This window comes from Cyclopterus lumpus, chromosome 8 (assembly GCF_009769545.1).
Source record: "Cyclopterus lumpus isolate fCycLum1 chromosome 8, fCycLum1.pri, whole genome shotgun sequence".
In the NCBI taxonomy this organism is placed as follows: Eukaryota; Metazoa; Chordata; class Actinopteri; order Perciformes; family Cyclopteridae; genus Cyclopterus; species Cyclopterus lumpus.
This window is the reverse complement of record NC_046973.1, coordinates 11274349-11292016: the sequence shown is the minus strand read 5'-3', so window position 1 is coordinate 11292016 and position 17668 is coordinate 11274349. Positions and strand designations below refer to the sequence as shown.

At 44.7% G+C, this 17668-nt stretch overlaps 1 protein-coding gene across 2 annotated transcripts; it reads left to right on the top strand.

The window, feature by feature from the left end:
• Positions 1-845: 845 nt before the first annotated feature.
• Positions 846-17288, top strand: si:ch211-234h8.7 (uncharacterized protein LOC561627 homolog). 2 transcript variants are annotated; one of them, XM_034538775.1, is made up of 8 exons: positions 848-1253; positions 11728-11792; positions 12017-12139; positions 12500-12763; positions 13429-13572; positions 13831-14441; positions 14527-14707; positions 15973-17288. In XM_034538775.1, the coding sequence occupies exons 4-8, from the start codon at positions 12541-12543 to the stop codon at positions 16374-16376; spliced, it is 1563 nt and encodes a 520-aa protein (XP_034394666.1). In that variant the 5' UTR covers positions 848-1253; positions 11728-11792; positions 12017-12139; positions 12500-12540; the 3' UTR covers positions 16377-17288. The 2 variants fall into 2 exon arrangements, with proteins under 2 accessions (XP_034394665.1, XP_034394666.1); XM_034538774.1 differs by lacking the exon at positions 11728-11792 and having other exon boundaries at positions 846-1253; positions 15973-16376.
• Positions 17289-17668: the final 380 nt, after the last annotated feature.

Sequence of the window (17668 nt, the reverse complement as noted above, 5' to 3'; positions counted from 1 at the left end):
TCCCTGTATATTAACACAAGTCAGTCAGAGCATGAAAGGATTGAGAAGAACTTAAGGCCGGGGATGGGAACCCAAATCATGAGAAACCATCACAAAATTATGAGTGAGCATCTCAAAATACTAAAGTAATATCTTAAAATAATAGTTGTATCCACAAAAAAAAAGGTATCTCAAAATATTTACTTTGTCAACATTTAATGTCAAAAATAATTACTTAGTGTGTGTGTATATATATATAATGTTTATTACTTATTCTGAGATCCTGAGTTAGTATCTCAGGATAATGAGAATCTCAATTTTTAAAATAACTTAAGATACTAAATCATTATTTTGAGTTACGTCTGTTTAAGAAAGCCTACTGGGTCATAATTTAGAAATACAAAGTCATTATTTTGAGATGCTAACTCAGGATTTGTTTTTGTTTTGTTTGATAGGCAGGTTGACCTTTTATACATTTTCAATTCAATTCAGTTTAATTTGTATAGCCCAATATCACAAATTACAAATTTGCCCCAGAGGGCTTTACAATCTGTACACATACGACATCCGTCCCAGGACCTCACATCGAATCAGGAAAAACTCCCCAAAAATAACCTTTCACAGGGAAAAAAGGGAAGAAACCTTCAGGAGAGCAACATAAGAGGATCCCTCTCCCCAGGTGGACAGATGCAATAGATGTCATGTGTACAGAATGAACAGCATTACAGAGTTACATAAACACATTACATGAATATGACAATGTATGAATGGACCTCCAATCCATGAAACAGAAGGAGGTAGAGAGGAGGGCCAACGCATGAGGCCGGCTCACCAGGCATCAGACACAGCCAGGTCCAATGGACCCTATGAGACGTGAAGGCACAACGACTCCGGGGAGGAAGCAGAGTTAATAAGGTGCAATGGAGAGATGTAAATTCATGCACTTTTTACTCTTATTGAAGCCCACCATTTAAAGCTATCCATTGACCTTGAAATCGCTCTGGTTGGAAACCCTTCTCCCCGACACATCTCGGTCTCCCCTTTAAATAAAACAAAGGAGCAGAAATAGGCGGTGCTCTCATTGGTCACTGCTGCGTGAGGACGCTGAATATGGAGGCGTTAGGACCCCGAATATGGAGGCGTTAGGACCCCGCAGCAGGAGCGCCGCTCCTCGTTGCCCAGCTGATGGTCCGCTGGCAGACCTGCGTAGAGAGGAGACGCGCGAGCTCAGCATCATCACCCGGCGAGAGACTGGGTGCAGGAAGCTGGAGGAGGTAAGAACAATTACTGCGTGGATTCTGACTTCATGCGGCATTTGTAATATCGGGTTCCCGTTCTGTCCGTCACATCGCGGCATTTTCTTTTTTTCGTTCATCTATTTTTCGCACGCTGCCAGCCGGCTGTACACGTTGTGACATAAAGAGTACTGATGGCTCTCCGGAGTGCGGGGATGCTGTGTGTTGTGACGTTAGTTCACCTCAGTGGATTGGCTGTTTTAGTCTCAAAACAAAAACAACTTTTATTTTGAAATCACATATTCTCTAATTTAACCAGGGGGCAACCTCAGGGTCTGCCAAGTGAAGCCGATGCATTATCTCTACTGACCAGCAGGGGGGCGACTGTACTGATGACTACTTATCTCTTGATTTATTCCCTCAGTAAACGATGATAAATGAGTTTATGGTCTCAATCTCTAGTTTTATGTCTTCTTAGTACATTATGGTCCATTTAGAGTCAAATAGACCATAAAGCAGGGTATGCTTTAGGGCGGGCTTACTGTGAATGACACTTTGTTACCGCTACCAGAGTATATATGGTAACGTCCGTTCATTGGTTGCCAAAAAAACAACATGGCAACGGCGAAATCGCCCAACTCGTGGCTTCAAAACGGCAGTCCACAAGCCAATGGGTGATGTCACGACAACTACCTCAACTTCTTATAGAGTATGAATTCAACTAGAGAAATTAATAGTGGAAAGGGTCATGTTGGCTCTCAAGTGGCGTGATGGAAACGGAATCCGACATTATTGTAATTCTCAATTTTTTTGTGAACTGGATTTTTGTGACTGGTAACTACTTACCTACTTATAGTACAGGCCTATAATTTGTTGTTGCTGCATGAAGCTTTTTTTTTCAGCCTATATATAAAGCCACATTTCTTCAACACATATTATTGCCTTATGAAAATAAAGGAAATATCTTAGCAAGCAATTCCTTATTTACACATCAAGCAGAAACAAAGCAGCATTAACATTCATAATCTCTTTTAGCTCTGTTTTGGGTCTCCACCAACTCATGGGGGAAATATCTGTCTCTTCATCTGCTAAATGCTCCACTAAGTTGCCCAGCTGGTCTCTAACTATGTTTCTTTACTGCTAAGCAGATATAGTGCACCGTGGGTTTATCTGTAGTTTCGGTTGATAGCTGTCTGTGGGTTTGTTACTACGAGCGACACCTTTCATATTACACATGAGGGTTAATTCCAGTCTTGATATTAAAATGTTGAATTGCTGCAATTTACTGCAAAGATGAAGTCTGGCCAAACTCAACTGAGCTATATATATATTGGCACATTCTTACCCTTTCTGACGTGTCCTTCTGGGTTAAGAATGCTACTAATATAAGAGATTGGCTCCGGCTTATGACCAGCCGATATAAAATGCTATACATATCAATGGGTTACACGGCCTTCAATGTCTACAGGTGCATTCAATGCTGTCTCCACATTGCCAGCACACTGTTGATGTTTAAAATTCAGGGCTTTGGGTTTGCTTTTACAAAATCCGACAGTGTACCTGAGTTGTTTGCTGAACAAGCGAATGCAGCATCCATCAGTTAGATTTCTGGCACCGAGTGTGATTTCCAAGGAGACTCAGAGGACGTTTTTTATTAAACTAGATAATACAGTGCAAACAATATCCCCAACAATAAAGTTGTATGACTTTGGGGGGGACAGGGGGCAATGTCACGTCACATTCCCATCAGTGAGGCCTAAAATATTAATGTTACCCGGAGACACTGGATCGCCCAGCATGCATTTGATACCACACAACTCGCTCCTTGGGGTCTTCGTGAGGTTGTAAATTAACCTCCTGAGCCGCCGGCTGTTTCCTTCGCTGTCCAAACGGAAGGTAAGTGTCGAGAGAGTGTGTGAGAGAGAGAGAGAGAGAGAATATACTGGCATACATATATTATACATGAACCTGCTTATTGAGGTTGTGGTGGTCAAAAGCCACGTTTGGCTCCAGAGACTCTTTGGAAGTATAAATCAGTCAGTGCTGGCCCATTACTAAGATTAATAGGGTGCAGTTTTTCTCACTTGCTGTTACTGCTGGCTTGGAAATACTGGAGGCTATGAGGGAAAATGTGAGAATCCGTATACATGTTCCACTGCTGCGTTCAAATGAGGTCACATCTGTAGATTTGACCAATTTCTTGCCTAAAATTGTATATAGTTAGTTCATAGTTTAGTTTTTTTGTGATTGATTGAAAAGGATTATAAGTTTAGAGGTCGGTTCATGAGTATTAGGACAATGCTCATTTGATTTGCTTGTGGGTGTTTCCAGTTGCATTACTGAATGACACTAGACTCGATTGCCCCTCTGAAGAAGAAGACGGTGAGGCAAAGGAGGTTTGCTCCCTGGTATAACCCTCAGACCTGCAAACTAAAGCAAACATCATGAAAGCTTGAAAGCATATGGCGTTCCACCAATCTGGAAGAATCACGCTTAGTTTGGCGAGATGGTCTTAAAACATAGGCCCTCCATAATGTATTGCCAGAGCAGCCTATTACTCATCAGTAATAGAAAAAATAAGAACACTCCCAGGCAGTGCACTGTAGCCAGGCAGACAGAGAGTCACAGCTCTGTGGAGCCATGTATTCCTATAGACCTCAGTAGTAATAACTTCATGAACTTCTTCAATGAAAAGATTCTAACTATGAGAGGCAAGATTGATGATCTCCCTCAGCCAGTGCCGATCTGTCCTGAAGTGGAGTTGCCTTGGAAACATCTGTATACCCTGGTGTATATTTGGATGGCTTTTCTCCCATTAACCTAGACCAATTATCAACGGTTTCTACTTCTAAACCTTCTACCTGTCTCTTGGACCCCATCCCAACGAGGCTGCTTCGAGACATTTTGCCTGTAATTGGCACCTCTCTGTTGGATATTGTCAATGTGTCTTTGCTAACAGGCCATGTACCACATTCCTTCAGAGTAGCTCTAATTAAACAACTCCTGAAAAAGCCCACTCTTGATCCAGAGGTGTTGGCTAACTACAGACCGATCTCTAACCTTCCCTTCCTCTGACTAGATGCCCGAACCATCTCAGCTGACTCCTTTCGACACGAAGGAGCAGCGAATCGACTCCAAGCTCCCCCCCCCGATGTCCGAGCTCCTTACCCTATCTGAGCCCGGCAACCCTACGGATGAAGCTCATTTCGGCCGCTTGTATCCGAGATCTCGTTCTTTCGGTCACGACCCAGAGTTTGTGACCATAGGTGAGGGTTGGAACGTAGACCGACCAGTAAATGGAGAGCTTTGCCTTCCGGATCAGCTCCCTCTTTACCAAGACGGACCGGTACAGCGCCTGTTTTACTGCTGCAGCCGCACCGATCCGCCTGTCGATCTCCTGCTCCACCTTACCCTCACTCGTGAACAAGACCCCGAGATACTTGAACTCCTTCGCTTGGGGTAGGCAGTTTGTCCCCACCTGGAGGGAGCAATCCGCCGGTTTCCGGCAGAGCACCATGGCCTCAGATTTGGAGGTGCTAACTCTCATCCCTGCCGCTTCGCACTCGGCTGCAAAACGCCCCAGTAAATGCTGGAGGTCACGGTCCGAGGAGGCAAACAGGACCACATCATCCGCAAACAGCAGAGAGGTGATCCCAAGACTCCCGAACCGGATCCTCTCCGCCCCCTGGCTGCGCCTAGATATCCTGTCCATGAAGGTCACGAACAGGACCGGTGATAAAGGGCAGCCCTGGCGGAGGCCAACACCCACCGGGAACGTGTCTGACTAACTACCGAGGAGACGAACACAGCTCCTACTGCAGGCGTACAGAGACCGGATGGCCCGTGCCAACGGGTCCGGCACCCCATACTCCCGCAGCACCCCCCACAAAAAACCCTGAGGGTCCCGGTCGAAAAAGCCTTCTCCAGGTCTACAAAGCACATGTAAACTGGTTGGGCAAACTCCCAGGACCCCTCCAGTAATCTTGCGAGGGTAAAGAGCTGGTCCACTGTTCCACGACCGGGACGGTATCCGCACTGTTCGTCTTGAATCTGAGGTTCGACAAGCGGTCGGAGCCTCCTCTCCAGCACCCTGGCATAAGCTTTTCCCGGGAGGCTGAGCAGTGTGATACCACGATAGTTCGAGCACAGTTCGAAGATGGGAATCACCACCCCGGTCTGCCATTCCATGGGCACTGTTCCCGACCCCCATGCGACACTGAAAAGGCGTGTCAACCAAGACAGCCCAACAATGTCCAGCGCTTTCAGCATCTCAGGGCGGATCTCATCCACCCCTGGCGCCTTGCCACCAAGGAGCTTTTTGACTACCTTAGCGACCTCTGCCAGGGATATGGGTGAAACCACCCCAAAGTCTTCCGGCGCTGCCCCCTCTCCCGGGGACATGTTGGCCGGGTTTAGGAGTTCCTCAAAGTGCTCTTTCCACCGCCCGACGATGTCCAGTCCGGTTCAGCAGTTCCCCCCCCCCCCCCTGCTGAGAACAGCCTGGGGTAGACCCTGCTTTCCCTTCCTGAGCCGTCGAATGGTTTGCGAGAACTTCCTTGAGGCCAACCGAAAGTCCTTCTCCATGGCCTCCCCGAACTCCTCCCATGGCCGAGTTTTAGCCTCCACGACCATCGCCGCTGCAGCCCTTCTGGCCCGCCGGTACCCGTCAGCTGCTTCAAGAGACCCCTGGGCCAGCCAGGCCCGAAAGGCCTCCTTCTTCAGTTTGACGGCTTCCCTCACCCCCGGTGTCCACCACCGGGTTCTCGGGTTGCCGCCACGACAGGCACCGATGACCTTCCGGCCACAGCCCCGAGCAGCCGCGTCCACAAAAGAGGCTTTGAACAAGGTCCACTCGGATTCCATGTCCCCAGCCTCCCTCGGGATTTGTGAGAAGTTCTTCCGGAGGTGGGAGTTGAAGACCTCCCGGACAGGATCCTCTGCCAGACGTTCCCAGTTCACCCTCACTACACGTTTGGGCTTGCCAGGTCTTTCTAGCCGAGTCCCCCGCCATCTGATCCAACTCACCACCAGGTGGTGATCAGTTGACAGCTCTGCTTCTCTCTTCACCCGAGTGTCCAAGACATACGGCCGCAGATCAGATGATACGATTACAAAGTCGATCATTGATCTCCGGCCTAAGGTGTTCTGGTACCAGGTACACTTATGAGCCACCTTATGTTCGAACATGGTGTTCATTATGGACAAACTGTGGCTAGCACAGAAGTCCAACAACAAAACACCATTCGGGTTCAGATCGGGCAAGCCGTTCCTCCCAATCACGCCCCGCCAGGTTTCTCTGTCATTGCCCACGTGAACGTTGAAGTCTCCCAGGAGAACTATGGAGTCGGCAGGCGGCGCCCTTTCCAGGACCCCTCCCACCGACTCCAAGAAGGCCGGATACTCCGAAATGCTGTTCGGTGCATAAGCACAAACAACAGTCAGAGCCTTACTCCCCGCAACCCGTAGGCTCAGGGAGGCGACCCTCTCGTTCCCCGGGGAAAACTCCAACACAGCGGCGCTCAGCTTGTGAGTTAGGGTTGATTACATTACATTACATTACATGTCATTTAGCTGACGCTTTTATCCAAAGCGACTTACAATAAGTGCATTAAACCATGAGTCCAAACTCAGAACAACAAGAATCAAGCAAGTACAATTTCTTCAATAACGTTAAACTACAGAGTACTATCCGTATGTGCCATTTAAGTGCTACTAAAGTGCTAAACAACAAAGTGCTATCGGTAAGGGACATTTAAGTGCTACTAGAGTGCTACTACGGCTCTACCTTCCCTATTCAAGGTATAGTCGAAAAAGATGTGTTTTTCGAGCTGTAGAGGTCGAATGGCATTAGCAGGTAGACCTGCCAGGAGGGAGTTGCAATAGTCTAGCTGACCAGAGCCTGGACCAGAACCTGTGCCGCCTTCTGAGTGAGAAGGGGTCGTATTCTCCTGATGTTGTACAGCATGTACCTACAGGAGCGTGTTATTGCGGTAATGTTGTCAGTCAGGGAGAGTTGACTGTCGAGTGTCACACCGAGGTTCCTGGCAGTCAGAGTCGGAGCCAGCACTGAGTTGTTGAAGTTAATAGTCAGGTCGTGGGTGGGAGAGCCTTTTCCTGGAAGGAGAAGTTCAGTCTTGTCCGGGTTAATTTTCAGGTGGTGAGCGGACATCCACTGAGAGATGTCGGTCAGACAGGCAGAGATTAGTGCTGCTACCTGTGTTTCGGATTGGGGAAACAAGAGGATCAGTTGGGTGTCGTCAGCATAGCTGTGGTAGGTGAAGCCATGCGAGCGAATGACAGAGCCAAGAAAGTTGGTGTACAGAGAGAAGAGAAGAGGACTGAACCCTGAGGGACCCCAGTAGTCAGAGGACAGGGCTCAGACACAGATCCTCTCCAGGTTACCCGGTAAGAGCGGTCGGTGAGGTAGGATGAGAAGAGTGAGAGCGCGGTGCCTGAGATACCCAGGTCCTGGAGGGAGGACATGAGGATCTGGTGGTTCACTGTGTCAAAGGCAGCGGAAAGGTCTAGAAGGATAAGGACAGGTTGATAAAGGACTCATCTCTGTACTTGTTTTGTTAGACCTTAGTGCTGATAAAGGACTCATCTCTGTTGTAGGAGCTATTTATTTGATATTAGTATTTAGTTATTTTAGTGACAAGTAGTTTAATCATTCAGGTTGTTTGCTTATTTAGGTTAGATGTTTTGATATATTAGAATAGCTTTTTCTTTTGATAGTTTTTAGTTTATTTGAATTCTTTGTTGTTGTCGTCTAGATATATTTAGGCTTTTGGTTGTTCATTTATTCGTTAATTGGGTAACACTGTGGGCACCTGTGGTTATATATAGGAGTAGGCAGGTACAGAACCAGCATGCACCTGGGTAGGCCTATGGTTTTTTACCAGCGCAGGAGAGGCAGCGTTAGGAGTTCCTTTGTTCTTTTGTTTGTTTGCTTGTTTTGTTTAGTTAAATAAATCATCAGAAAACGGATTCCTGAATCGACAATGCTTTCTTTTGGCTGCGTAAACCACAAACCCATGGTGCGTCAGTGGCAATTTGATTTATGTTTGTTTTTGATTTATTGGACAAATGGCCACTACATCTGTACTTATTTTGTTAGACCTTAGTGCTGCGTTTGACACCATCGACCATTACATCCTATTACAGAGACTGGATCAGTCGATTGGCATTTCAGGTACCGCACTAAGTTGGTTTAAATCCTATCTATCAGATCGATCTCAATTTGTATTTGTAAACGATGAAGCCTCAATGACCACTAACGTTAGTCACGGAGTTCCACAAGGTTCTGTGCTTAGACCAATTTGAATTACCTTATATATGCTTCCTTTGGGCAACATTATCAGGAAACACTCCATAAACTTTCATTGTTATGCAGATGATACTCAATTATATCTATCGATCAAACCAGAGGAGACCAACCAGCTCACTAAACTTCAAGCATGTCTTAAAGACATAAAAACATGGATGACCTGCAACTTCCTGATGTTAAACTCAGACAAAACTGAAGTTATTTTACTCGGTCCTGAACTCCACAGAGATCAATTATCTGGTGATGTGGTTTCTGTAGATGGCATTGCCCTGGCATCCAACACCACTGTAAAGAATCTCGTCGTTATCTTTGATCGAGACTTGTCCTTTAACTCCCACGTGAAGCAAATTTCAAGGACTGCATTTTTTCATCTATGTAACAATAAAAAAGAATCTGGCACATCTTGTCTCAAAAAGATGCAGGGAAAAAAATGGTTCATGCGTTTGTTACTTCAAGACAGGATTACTGCAATTCCTTATTATCATTTAAGAGTAGATTTATAGTTAGGGCTGAATCAGGTTTGCCCTGGTCCAGCCACTAGATATGCTGCTATAGGCGTATTGGCTGCTGGGGGATGTTTTAGGATACACTGAGCTCCTATCTCCTCTTCTCTCTCTTCTTATGGATGAATTTACATCTCTCCATTACACCTTACTAACTATACTTCCTCCCCTTGAGTCTTTGTGACTTAACGTCTCATAGGGTCCATTGGACCTGGCTGTGTCTGATGCCTCCTGCCGGTGGGCCAGCTTCCTGCTTTGGCCCCGCTGATGCCCCCCGCCCCTCCCCTCCTCCTTCTGTTTCATGGATTGTGGAAATCTAGATCGTTGTCCATGCCTACTACTAATTATTCATACATTTCTGTCATATTCATTGAATGTGTGGTAAGGCTGTAATGCTGTTCATTCTGTACACATCTATTGCTTCTGTCCATCTGGGGAGAGGTATCTTCCTCTGTTGCTCTCCTAAAGGTTTCTCCCCTTTTTCCCTGTGAAAGGTTTTTTCCTGTTTTTCCTGATACAATGTGAGGTCCTGGGACAGGGATGTCGTATGTATACAGATTGTAAAACCCTCTGAGGCAAATTTGTGATTTTAGGCTATACAAAATAAACTCAATTGAATAGTAATTGTAGCCCTTTGGATACACAGTCCGAGCCTAAAGTTACAATGAGGAACTTAGAGTTAAAAATGGATGCCTCTATATGACCTCCGTAAGTAACCGAGACCATCAGCAAGAACATTGTCTATTTCTATGTACTTATTCTTAATATTTATCGAACCGATGACAATACATTTGCAGGCGAGTATTTCGCACTTTCGTGTTTACTCGTCCCTCTCCGGTGTGTGGCGGCCTAAAGTCAGTCAAGAACGTTCTACTGGTTGTCATTGTCCAAACAATAAATTCATTTAAATGTGTAGGCAGGTGAAACTTGATAAGACACCAGACACAACACTATCTTCAGGGATCTTTATTTCTCGACTACTCTTAAGGAAATAGAGAAGTATTAAATTAATTTGCAATGTTCAATTTGTATTAGATTCAACAAAGAGTGTACAGTACATTGACAGTTACACTGTGAACACAGATTCTCACTTAAACACGTTTCCCCAATCTGGGTCACTAACCTATATAGTAAACTTCCCAATCTGACGAAATGACTTAAAGCCTTAACTAACTCAAAGTGCCTTGAAACTGTCACTCAGTACAAATAATCAGTGTAATACTCAAGTGCATACTTTCGGTGCATAAATAACTGTAGAGGTAGCTCTTCTGTTAACACAGAAATAAAAGACAACAAACAATACGATACAGTTAGCTCTGAACTTAACAACATAAAACATTTGGTCGATTAATAAAGAGAAATTATGCAGTATATCACAATATACTCACTACGTTTTATCTTGGTGCTAGCTCAAATGCACATGTGGCGACTACAGACATCCCATACAGCACTACATAACAAAAATTAAACATTATTTTCAGTACAATGGACACGCAGTAAATGTGCTCGAACATGAATAATAACAGAATGTATCCCTGTAGGATGGTCTTAAGATGACACACTGTGGCAGTGGGGTGTGGTTAGACTCAGCTGTAGAGTGGGTGGAGCGGGGGTGTGGTTCAGGGAACAGTGCCGGGATGATGTCTGATCGGTCTCAGCTGGGGCTGAGGGTTAATCAGCCTCAGCTGGGGTTAATCTGGCTGTCTCTCCCCAAATAAGAGCAGGAGGGACTGAGAGGGGAAGAGGAAGCCGAAGCTGTCAAGGAGCCTGTATTTGTGTGTGGCGAATAAAGAACATTTAAAACTACCTCAAGCTGTGTTGCTGCCTCTGTCCGCGACTCACCGGGTGACAGGGAAACCTGTTACACACACATTATTATCTTTACAGTCTTCTCATGAACACTCAGCACATGTAAATAAAATTTGTAAAAATCGGACCAATTAAATCACCATCGGCGCATTTAGCGACATACAATACATTTCCTAACTTCTATACACTCATATTAATGAACATCTTTTGATTGTTTTGTATAGAAATAACATTTAAGACATATTTACCCACATGGAAAACAACCAATACGTCACCAGTTTGTCAATTGATACAGCGGAGTTTACTTCCTGCTTCGCTATTTGCGTCTTGCTGGCTTTCTCTGAAGTACAGTGCCCTCTACTGGCTTTAGTGGTGACAACATCTTTCCCACTAGGTTACATAAAAATGAAGTAAGAGTGTGATTATGTTTTGTCCTTATAATACTTATACCACTAACTAGCTCTACTCTACTTCCGTGCCTTGGGATGGGGTGCCAATTATTTTCCCCGGGCATGTTAGCGTTAGCATTAGCCTCATGTAGCATGATAAGTGGTCTTCAAGTACACACATGTGATCCCTTTCATGGGGGTTCTTATTTTAAAACGACTCTGCTAGAGGCGAGAAATGAGAAGCCTCTTTTGTCTCCTCTTTTTAATATTTCGATGGTATGTCTGCCGTCTATCCGCCAATCTATCGTTGTAAACTTCATGATTTGTCGCCTTGCGAGAAGTGAAAGCTTGACGGCCGTGGCAGGAGCAACAGAAATGTATGTTTTTCAGATGTTTAGAAGACAGAAACACAAATACTGTTTCTTGAACCGCTTTCACTCTCTGATTCTTTGGTTCCTGATTGGGTGTCTTCCGCCACTGCTCAGCCAATCAGCGCTGCTACACACCATGCGTGGCTCTGAAGATTTCTGAAGGGAGCGCATAGACACTTGTGAGCGATCACTCTCCTTCATTGTGTTTTCATGAGTTCTATAATCTACACACTTGGAGCTTTAAATGCACAAAACAGCAACGAGAGCTAAAGTTTCAAAGGCGCTAAATTCACAATTCAGAGCATTCATGTAGCAGCAAACCACTAATTGCTATGTAAAGACATATGCAGCGTCACTTTCCCCTTGTTTGTGTTGTAATTGTCTCTGTGTTTTGTTCGTCTAGACGTGCCTGCATTTCAGTGCATGTGAATCCCAGTGAGCGTTTGCCCCACTGGCTAACTGTCGACGCTCTGCACGGACGGCGGCGTCCCGGAAGCGTATCGCCCATCCTCCGCTTCCTCCCCAGGTAAACACTGTCACCGTCTTTTGCACTGTTTTGTGCTGTTTGCACCGCTCGGTCGGCCGTCGCCATGTTGCGAGCTGTGTGGAGGCAATCCTTCATTCATGTCAATCAATTCCTTTTAAGAGTTTATAGCTCTTCCAGTCAGCCATTAGCTACCTTACGTGATGGAAACAAAGCACGAGATTACAACGCACACAGAGGTGTAGTGGCTTTCTTTGCTCAGGACGCCATAATTCCACTTCGTCTTTACATAGCAAATAGTTGTTTGTTTGCTAAATCAACACTCTGAATGTTGTGACACAGAACCTTTGAAGATAAACTCTATCCAACTGCTTATCTTCATTTTCTTTTTTTTCCTTCTAGATTTTCTGTCTGCTTCCATTCAAACATAGCCCTAGATCACCATGGGAGGCGTGGCGGCGGACGTGGGTGCAGAGGGGGTGAAGGCTCCAGACGGCGGGTGGGGCTGGGCGGTGCTCACCGGCTGTTTTGTCATCACAGGTTTCTCCTACGCTTTCCCTAAAGCGGTCAGTGTGTTTTTCAAAGAGCTGATCAGGGAGTTTGGGGTGGGATACAGCGACACGGCCTGGATCTCCTCCATACTGCTGGCCATGCTCTACGGCACAGGTGAGCTGCCGCCTGCTTGCTCTGACAGCAAAACAAAATATAGTTTCAGGCAGAGCTGAGACTTTGTGAAATGTATCATTACTGTTGGTATTAAAGGAATAGCAAGAAAGAAATACTACATATTAACCATACCAATACGAGGGTGTTATAGATATTTTCAAGTCATTCCACTTGTGTATCAAGATTTTAATATTCTTTTGTGTTGATTAATAATATTTTTATTATTTTGTGATTTGATTAAACTAAATAGTGTTTACTGTAAAACAAATAAAAGTTATCTTGTTTTGTCTTCCTTTGATTTTTTATTGTATTTATTTTCTATGAAGCCCAAATATTTTCAGCTTGATTGCACCAACATTTTAGACAAAATCTAAAAATTAAAAACTTGGCCAGTAGCTCTGGAACTTAAGTAGGTTTAGCTGAAACTTAAATGTACATTTTGTCCTTGCATAGACTGTCTTTAGCGCCAGAACATGATTGATAATCTAAAGAGACATGGAAATCTCACTTATGGAACCTTTAAAGGAACAGTCCGATTTCTTTACCGTCTCTCAGAGTCAGATGACTTTCAAAATATCCAAATCGGTCTTATTTACCTGCTGTATCACACGCTCATATGAGAACCAGACAACACGGCTCGACTGATTGCATTCCGCTTCATCCAGGTCCTCTGTGCAGCATCCTGGTGAACCGCTTCGGCTGTCGTCCAGTGATGATGGTGGGCGGCCTCTTTGCCTCTCTGGGAATGATCCTGGCCTCCTTCTCCACCAGCATCATCCACATCTACCTCTCTATCGGGGTCGTCACAGGTCTGACTGTCTGCTGAAAGTTTGTATTGCAAATTCTGACTTCCCCTCACCGAGATGAATGAATGAACAAACCTACACCTCGCTTAGGCTTGCACCCGTGCAAGCGTGGACAATATTTTGGTCTGTGACCAATATATGTGAATATTTTAGGTTGTAGTTATCCTTTAAAAAAAAAAATCTGATGGTATTAGTTGGCTAAATGTATGTTTGAATAAGGAAAATCAAAGAATATAAGAAGCGTTCCTTCTTGTGCTGCAGGTTTGGGGTTAGCCCTGAATTTCCAACCATCTCTCATCATGCTCAACCGCTACTTCAGTGAGAAGCGTCCCCTGGCCAATGGGCTATCGGCGGCAGGAAGCCCCGTAGCCCTGTGCTGCCTCTCGCCACTGGGCCAGGTCCTCCAGTACCAGTACGGATGGAGGGGGGGCTTCCTCATCATGGGTGGCATTCTACTCAACTGCTGCGTGTGCGGGGCCCTAATGAAACCTCTGGTCGCCCCCAAGGCAGTCAAGTCCAAGGACCTGGAACAAGACAAAGAAGAAGGTACAGGGAAGAAGGAGAAGCCCAAAGCCAACCTGCTGGACTTCTCTGTGTTCAAAGACTGCGGATTTCTCATCTACACTGTGGCAGCGTCCATCATGGTTCTGGGGCTGTTTGTGCCCCCGGTGTTCATCGTGAGTTATGCCAAGGAGCTGGGGAATGAGGATACCAAATCGGCTCTGCTACTCACCATTTTGGGCTTCATTGACATTTTTGCACGGCCCACGTGCGGCGTGATTGCTGGACTGAAATGGGTGCGTCCTCGTTGCGTCTATCTCTTCAGCTTCGCTATGCTCTTCAATGGAATCACTGACCTGGTCGGATCACAGGTGGGTGAATTCTTGCTTGTTATGGATCTGGAAAGTCCACAAACTGGTTGCTCTTCCTTCACAATGCATTTCAATGTGTTACCAGGCCAAGGACTACGAATCGCTAGTAGTCTTCTGCATCTTCTTCGGCATCTCCTACGGCATGGTGGGTGCTCTGCAGTTTGAGGTTCTCATGGCAATAGTTGGCACTGAGAAGTTCTCCAGTGCCATCGGCCTGGTCCTGCTTATGGAGGCCATTGCTGTACTGGTGGGGCCGCCTGGTGCAGGTCAGTCAGCGCAAAGACATCATTCATTTTAAAGGCCTTTCGGCGGGTATTTACTGTAGGTAGGTTAACCCACAGCCTGTATATAAAAGTGTACTTCGTCACTGTGATCGCACCATTGGTTTGTGGACTTTCAAATTTGGCATTTTGACCCTTGCCATCTTGATTTTTGGAACCAGAAGTCAACATATTGTGACAAAATGTTGGAGCTAGGTAATAGCTTGGCTAGCAAGATGCATCTGTAGGTTACTTTCACTGTGATATCAATAGGTGCTAATTTTGGCTCTTGAAAAAAAACTAGCTAAATCTAAAATGTGCATCCTGGAAAAAAAAGATGCGCCACCAACTGTTCAGTGTCTTTTTGAACAACTAAAAACTAAATTGTGCTATGATAGCATCACCGTGGTAGCGACACCGTGGTAGCAACCCGGTCACGCAAAGCGACCACGCCCTTAATTGTGCATTACTTTCAGCTTTAGTTTAATTTAAATGGTGGGTTTTATAAACATTCATGCCCTGTACATTTGTCTTTATTCCGCTTGTGCCGCATGAAACTGATGCAGAAAAGTCCTAAAAATGGCATTCTCTCTACTGACCAGTAGGAGGCATCTCCTCCGGTTTCAAACAGAAGTCTAATTTCATTTAAATCTATGAGAAAATGACTCTACTTCTAACTTGATTTATTCCATTAGTGAACACTGTAAAAGCTACCAGAGCCGTATACAGGTCGCTTTCGTTCATTGGTTGCGAAAAAACAACAACATGGCGTCGGCAGTAATCCAAGATGACGATGGTGAAATTGTCAAACTCAAGGCTTCAAAACGTCATTCCACAAACCAATGGGTGATGTCACGACGACTGTCCACTTCTTATATAGAGTCTGTGGGGATTGACTCCCTTTTGGAACCAGCCTCAAGTGGCCATTTGAGGAATTGTAGTTTTGGGCACTTTAGTGTTGGCTTCATGTTTTGGACCCAGAGGTTTCCGCTTAGTACATATTCCCAAAAGATCTATCTGTACAGTATTGGATTGCTCAACCATATCATACTCACACCAACTCAGAATCCATGCAACTAGCCATATGTGTGTTCCTCTCACCTTTTTATTATTAGATACAGTTAGCATTGATGCCATACTTGGACAGACTTGTTGTGACAAATCCACTGTGGGTTGTATGATGTTTAAACATAAGAAGTATGTAAACCAACATTATATCTGTAAGTCCTGTTCTATTTCTCCTCTCATCTGTTTCCCTGTCTCGCCGTCAGGACGCCTTCTTGATGCCACCAAGAACTACATGTGGGTCTTCCTGCTGGCAGGAAGCGAGGTGGTCCTCTCCGCCGTGGTTCTGGCCACTTGTAACTTCCTGTTCATCAGCAACAAGTCCTCAGCATCGGCGGACAAGCTTGACAGCATCACAGTGATGGAAGATGCCAAGACAGAGGTTTGCAGCAAGCCTGCAGAGAGGAATGAGGACAAAGAGAAGGGAGCAAGAGAGGGGCAAGAGAAGGAGACAAAGGAGGAGGTGATTAAGGAGGAGGAGGATGAGACAGACAAAGAGAGAGTACAGGAGGTCAGGCCAGAGAGTGTAGACTCACAGGAAGTGGAAAGGTTGTTGAAAGAGCCACAACAAAATGGCGACATGGCTTCTAGTACTGAAACATGCCTGTGATCAGGGATGAAGGAGGCAGGATGAGATTAAAGTCTATGTTAATGCATTTTATTAAATAACCTACCAGCAGAATCAAGGGAACTTTGAAGTGTTCTCATGACACTGTTGGATAGTTGAACATTCCTTGAAATCAGTGAAATAGTAAAGGTTACGTCAGCAATATTTCATCACTAGATGTTTCATAGAATAACTCAGTTTTAGCACTGCCTTGTTTATAGCAATAGTCTCATTTTGATGTTGCCACTAACAAACGTCAAGGGGTGATTTTGATGATATTCTATATTTGTGTCAGCAAATCCCATGAAAATACCATAACTCTAGGTTTTAGCTGTATGTGGTGAAATATATACATATTTTTGGCATTGTACCTGTGAATCACAGAAAAACGTCAATCAATGTATCCTACACAAGGTGTTAAATAGACCTATATATGGTTCTTTGTCTCGTCCCCATTGGAGAATCCTTTTTGTTTTTTGGTAGAACCATTTATAAATGTTCAATCTTAATCTCTTTCAGAGGGTTCTACCTCAATTTAAAGGTTCTACCTAGAACCACCCGTGAACTGTGAAAGACTCTACATAGTATTTGTAGGATCTTGGTGGATCTTTTAACAGACTTACTTTCAACAATCCTTGGAGAACTCATCCTTCCAAAAGGGGTTCTTAGGATGAAAAGGGTTCTTAATGAAACCCTTAGTCTCACAAAGAACTCTTGAACTCTTCTTCAAAAAGGGTTCTCCAGAATGGGTAGAAAAACTCTTTTGGAAAATGTTTTTTTTGATGTGACGTCAAGTGAACTTAAGCTCTTTCATGCACATGGCCTAACATGCAGTTGTTTTGGTGTTTTCATCGGATAAAAAAACGAATCACGCCATTCTAACCCTTTAAAAATTAAAGACTTCTTTTTTGCTGAGAACGTGTAATATAACGAGTCAGAACAGCTTAGTTGTGTGAGTAGGAACAGCTTTCTATTAATGCTTGAAATGTTAAGTGTTTGCTGTGAAGACATTTGATAACGGTTCCCCTCACTTCCTGGTCTCATCAGAGTACAACATATCTCCTGTGGTCTTCCACAGTTAAGGTGGATTTGATGTTGAAGTGTTTTTTGTCGTAATCAGTACTAAATGGTTGCTAATGTTGCTACAGGCTTGTTGTTGGTCTCGTAAAGTAGCATTTGTGAATCCTCCTTGGGTTATAAGCAGGGCTCAAATATTCTCCACATCTTTGTTCTGGCTTTCATCTGGACTTATGTATTTTCGATGAAATGTAACATCTAAACGTTGGAGTTTGCGA

Excerpts from the sequence above, each read along its gene's own strand:
- si:ch211-234h8.7 (XM_034538775.1), top strand. The coding sequence starts at position 12,541 with ATGGGAGGCGTGGCGGCGGACGTGGGTGCAGAGGGGGTGAAGGCTCCA. Across the intron at positions 13,573-13,830 it reads CTCTATCGGGGTCGTCACAG|GTTTGGGGTTAGCCCTGAAT; the intron begins GTCTGACTGTCT and ends CTTGTGCTGCAG. Across the intron at positions 14,442-14,526 it reads CTGACCTGGTCGGATCACAG|GCCAAGGACTACGAATCGCT; the intron begins GTGGGTGAATTC and ends ATGTGTTACCAG.